General features: G+C 38.1%; 1 protein-coding gene across 1 annotated transcript; it reads right to left on the bottom strand.

Annotated features, from left to right (window-relative positions):
• Positions 1-400: 400 nt before the first annotated feature.
• Positions 401-4,363, bottom strand: psmg2 (proteasome (prosome, macropain) assembly chaperone 2). Its single transcript, XM_036145196.1, has 7 exons — positions 4,140-4,363; positions 3,434-3,605; positions 3,094-3,152; positions 2,354-2,472; positions 2,083-2,262; positions 852-972; positions 401-737 (listed from the first exon to the last, which is right to left on the bottom strand). The coding sequence occupies exons 1-7, from the start codon at positions 4,194-4,196 to the stop codon at positions 654-656; spliced, it is 792 nt and encodes a 263-aa protein (XP_036001089.1). The 5' UTR covers positions 4,197-4,363; the 3' UTR covers positions 401-653.
• Positions 4,364-5,294: the final 931 nt, after the last annotated feature.

Genomic DNA, 5,294 nt, shown 5'->3' with positions numbered 1-5,294 from the left:
TATTTGCTTTTCTTGATTTATCAATTTTAAAGGGGCAAATTGCAGAAAAAAAAAAAAATATATATATTTATCTCTGGACCTGTTAAGTGTTTCCAACAATCCCTCCTCCAATCCCTTTAAAACATTCCTTTCCCATAAGCGCACACACACACACACACACACACACACACACACACACAGCAGCCAATACAATGATGCGAACACACGGACAAAACCGCAGGCTTGGCAACCGACTCGGCTGTTGAATAAGAGAGTTGTTCTGTTACGACAGCGTGAGTCGCAGATCAAATTACTTGGAGGTTGGGCTGCCAGGAATACACCATGGCACGAGGCCAAGCACTTTCAGTTAACAGGGGGGGTGGGAAATCAGGTCTTTATCACTTTAAAACAAACACACGAGTGTCCCATAAGGTTTTATTGGAAAACATTAAAATGTAAGGATACGGTACTACAGAAGTGCTTTGTTTGGGCTGAATTCTTGTAATGTTGGCACAAGGGTATATCAACAGGTTAATAAAAGTTAAATTTGCATCCAGACTCAACTGATCTTGAAAAAAAATATATATATATATATTTAAATTCGTGCTTTATGCATGTTTACAGATTTTTATGAGATTTATTACAAGCTACATTTTGCAGCAAAACGTCAACAATTAGAAGAGAGCAGGAGGAATACCGCTTCCAAACAGCAGACTCCAGGAAGATGGAACCTTCCACTTCCTGTTTGGTTCTTGGCTCTGGTAGAAAAAGTCAGGAATAAAATAAATAAAAATGTATAGGTACAATTTAAAAACTTGCATGTCTCGTTTAAACTCTGCAGACTCGCAGGAAAAATGATAATTTAGGGTTACCTGGCCGTCCAGCAGATGGAGCCAGTCGTTGAGGTGGTTGACGAGGGCGAACGCGTCGGGAATGTTGTCGCCTTCTGAGCAGAAGAGCAGCAGCACCGCCAGCGGGAGATCCTCGGCACAGCTGGACACAGCAGCAGATCAGGAGCACATCGTTTTAACATTAATGCAGAAATTATACGTGCTATAGTAGGACAGCACAGAATGACCTGAATTTTACTTTTCTTTTAATTTTTACAGTTACTCAAACGAGATGCAAGCATTTACACCCCATGACTTTCTTTTTACATTTTTACAAACTGAATGCATTTTATGTGGCAGACCAACAGTAGCGCATGAATGTGAAGCAGAAATAAAAACACAAGGGGTTCAAATATTTACACAAAATAAAATCTCGCCCTCTTTTGAATGACTACTCCTGTTCAACAACATGGTGGTGTGAGCAGTGGAGCAGTGTTTTTTCTTGCTTTTGCATGTAGGTCAAATAAGATCAACTTTGATCTCACTCGACCAGAACACCTTCTTCCATATACTGAGATTGTATCACATATGTACAATCTTAGCAGCTCTTAACAAACATATATTTAAATCAAACAAATTGTTGCACAGGTTATGATCCAACCGTTAATTGTTTACAATGTACCCAGATGCTAAGGTGACTTGCACACACTTTAGCTGCGATGCTGCTCTACTATGATACATAGAGCAATTAGTATAAGCTTCCTACGTTATAGAATTGCACGTATGGAAATATTGAAAGTTCTATTATCGTGCATTAGGTAAATAGACTGGAGTTATTTTTCATCCACTGCTAAATAACTTTGTTTTTTCTTTGTCTGAGATTTACCCTTATATTCTACTCTTGGTGTCTTTTCTCTAATACTAACTTTACATTGTGGGACATTAAAGGAATTCTTATATGTATCTGGAGCCTATTTACTAATTAGGTGACTTGTGAAAGCAGTTTGTTGTACTGGATGTTATTTTACAGTTTCATGGCTGAAAACAAAAAGGCTGAATACAAATAACACCTTTTATTTGTAAAAAGAAAAAAAGACTCTGAAAACCATTTAATTTCACTTCACAATAATACTCTAGGTTTCGTTGGTGTACCCCATAATATCCCAGTAAGAGATTTTCAGGGTTGCAATATGAAAAAATGTGAAACCATTCCAGTTTTATAAACACTTGTGCAAGGCACCTTTAGCTCCCCCCCCCCCTCCTCCTCCTCTACCTGTCTGTGTAAAGCCCTTTGGTGATGCCTCCTCCTGGGATGCAGAGTCTCGGCTCGGCGTCCGCGTCCTTTACTCCAGGAAATGCAGGCATTCGCTCCATCTCTCTCCAGCTCAGCTCCTTCAGAGCGTCCGCACTCGTCGTCAGCAGGGATGGAGTGATCAGGTACCTCAAAGGGGTCCTTTAACAGCAACAATCAGACAACATTTAGACATGGCTGTAAATTATCCAAGCAAAAACAAACATGGGTGATGTTTGGTGCTTCTTTTTACCCCTGCAGCTGCTGGTCATCCCTCTGGTAGGCATGGCTGCTGGACAGAACCACCGTCCGGGAAAAGCCGCTGGCTTTGATCCAGGACACAAGCTGCTGCCGAAACCTTTTAGACCTCGTCTGCAGTTAAAACAAACATTGGAGCAGTGAACACGATAGTCCTTAACAGAAAGCACACAAACACGTTCACATGTTTAGCTACACGACATGGAAATATAAGGCGTATAGCTTTGGGTGATTTAGTTGCTGTGCTTATTTGAATTTAGTGTGAATTTTCTCAGGGAAAAAATTAAAAGAAAAAAAAAAACATACATACAAGCTCCAATATTTACACAAGCAGTCCCATTAACACATCAACATGCTTTTGGCTTAGCTAGTTTTCACTGATGACCTTGGAAGCTGCAAAGGCTTAGAAACCAAAGCAAAAGACTTTCCTAACATGTGAAGATTGACAATTGTTCTTTTTAGATCTTCCTTGTTCCAGTTGCAGTAATTAACAAACGCTAATGTGAAGTTAGCCAATATCCTCAGCTTTATCAAAGTCAAATACATCCTAGAACCATATGCATTGCTTGTTAGAAGATTCCAGAGGATCCATGTAAAAAAAAAAAAAAACTTGAGTCTGTTACTATAATTAAATAAACGCGACATCCATTGGAAACGATTACTTTCGTATAACAGTTTCTATTACATTTCTGGGAAAGAAAACCTAAGACAAAAAGGTAGCAGTGAACATTTTACCTGAAGAATCGGTGCTCTGATCTGAAGAACGGCCAGCTTCAGTTCTGCTGCTGTGTAAACTGGATAAAAGTCAGTCGACAGATTTATATCACGCAGGAAGGATTCATGGTTACAAAAAAAATATATATATATATATATTTGTACTGAGACATGTCAACCTCTTAAGAAAAACAATATTTGGAGAATATGACAGTAAATAACTGGAGAAAAGTCTGTACATCCTAACTTCTGTTTAGCGATGGGATAAATAAAAGATAAATTTGCACTTATGATCGATACAAACGAAAGTGAAGAGATACGGTGGATTAAAAACGAGCTCCAACAGAGATCTGGTGTTAACCTTCTGCGGGAGTGTGCAGCTCCTCGGTGTCCTCTTTGCAGCTGGCGTACGGGTTGTTCCCAGCCATGGGGATGAGGCAGTCGGTGTGGAAGTAGCCCACTCTGCTCATGTTGAGAGTGGACACCACCAGGTCAACAGCCAGCTGACCCACGTTACCCACGGCCACTGCAGGCTGTCAGGGCAATAAATTTAGGTCAAAATGCAGCTTTTTAAAAAAAATATATATATATTATAGGTTTATTGTCATTATGAATGGTTACATAATGATAAAGACTCTTGATAATTTATACTGTATATTTAAACATCTGGTTTTAACTGCTGCACAACTGTCGCCAGGATGATTTAACATTTAGTTTGTTTTTGCGTTTATAAGTCAGCTAGTTCATCTTGTAGTTTTCTGCGTTTTAAGCTTCACTTACTCGTAGATCGGTTAGTTGTGTTAAGCTTATAACTAACCAGGTAGAATGACTGGAGCTAGCTTGAGCAAACAGTAAAAACTCTGACTAATAATCAAGGCTACTCTGCATTAACACACAAAAACCAAGTGACAGCTAATTTACATTAAATGCTTTGTACTGGATTATTTAAAAGCTTTATACATAAAACAACACTTGTTTTTCTTTAGATACGCCTTCAGATTCCACTGCTTAAATATACATTGCAGACGCGAAAAGCCGCTGCGGAAGATTAACTCAGTCAAACTCACCATGACGAGGGTAAAACCTTTGAAGGAAGCCGGGGAGTTTTGTGAAGAGATAAACATGGCGCTCTTTGGTCGGAAAACACACAGAACCAAACAGGTAAGTTAAAAAATGGTTTAAATGTAGCGGTTTGAGGTAAAACTATAATTTCTTAGCAGGTTTCGATACAACTTGCATGCCTGCAAATGTTGTGGATCTTCTTAGGCCCCCACATGTCGATGACTGATGACTAAAAGGCTAATAGGTAGGTCTGTGTATGCCTGAAGCAAACGCAACAGTAAAATTGAATTTTCTCAACGAAAAATACATTAGTGGCAAAGTTTATAAATATGAGAGCAGATTTGATAATAGATGGATTTATTTAATAGATGGATACATTTTTTTATTAAAGCAGGAGATGGTATTCTATCCAGGCAAATTACTGGACGACAAAAGGTGTCTGGAACCTGGCCGGTGAGTTGCGATTGAAAATGTTGTTTGAACACCGATGTGGGGATGGAAGATCAGTTCAGTTGAACAGATCTAACATTATTAATTTCCAAAGTAACCTTAACTAATATATAAACTCTCTGAAACTTATGAAGAAACCTAAAGCTGAAACATTTGTTTTCTTTTCTGAGAAATATTTCATTTTATAATGTTTATCCCCCTTCTACCGTTATGTTCTGTTTTCACTTTTTATACTTTATTCATTTTTGTTCTACTTACAGTTGGAAATGTAAATTTGAGTCTCCTTCTTTATTATTACTGTATTTATATTGTTCTGCTTATTTTTGTTAATGTAAAACTGAGACATTATTATAAAGCTTAAAAAAAATAAAAAGGTTTTTGATAGGCCTGCCAGTTATATGGGGAACCCTGGTAATCTTGGGGGTGGCACACACAAATAGCCAGAAAAGAATATTAGGACTCATGGGCTGTTGCCACATACTTAAAAATACCAACAATGTGGGAAAGAGGGAAAAGTCTTCTGAAACTATCAAGGTCCAGAAGTACCACGATCCAATCAAAATATATTAATTAGCATACTATGTTGTGATTTAAATAAAATGGCAATAAGCTTCTGAGACAAAAATACAACAGATCTAACATTATTTAATTATTTGAAAACATCTGCATGCAGTCCATCATGAATACATTCAAACTGACTTTCTGGCTTG

This window comes from Fundulus heteroclitus, chromosome 13, assembly GCF_011125445.2.
Source record: "Fundulus heteroclitus isolate FHET01 chromosome 13, MU-UCD_Fhet_4.1, whole genome shotgun sequence".
In the NCBI taxonomy this organism is placed as follows: Eukaryota; Metazoa; Chordata; class Actinopteri; order Cyprinodontiformes; family Fundulidae; genus Fundulus; species Fundulus heteroclitus.
Note: the sequence above shows the minus strand (reverse complement) of the source record. Positions and strands in the feature narration are given on the sequence as shown.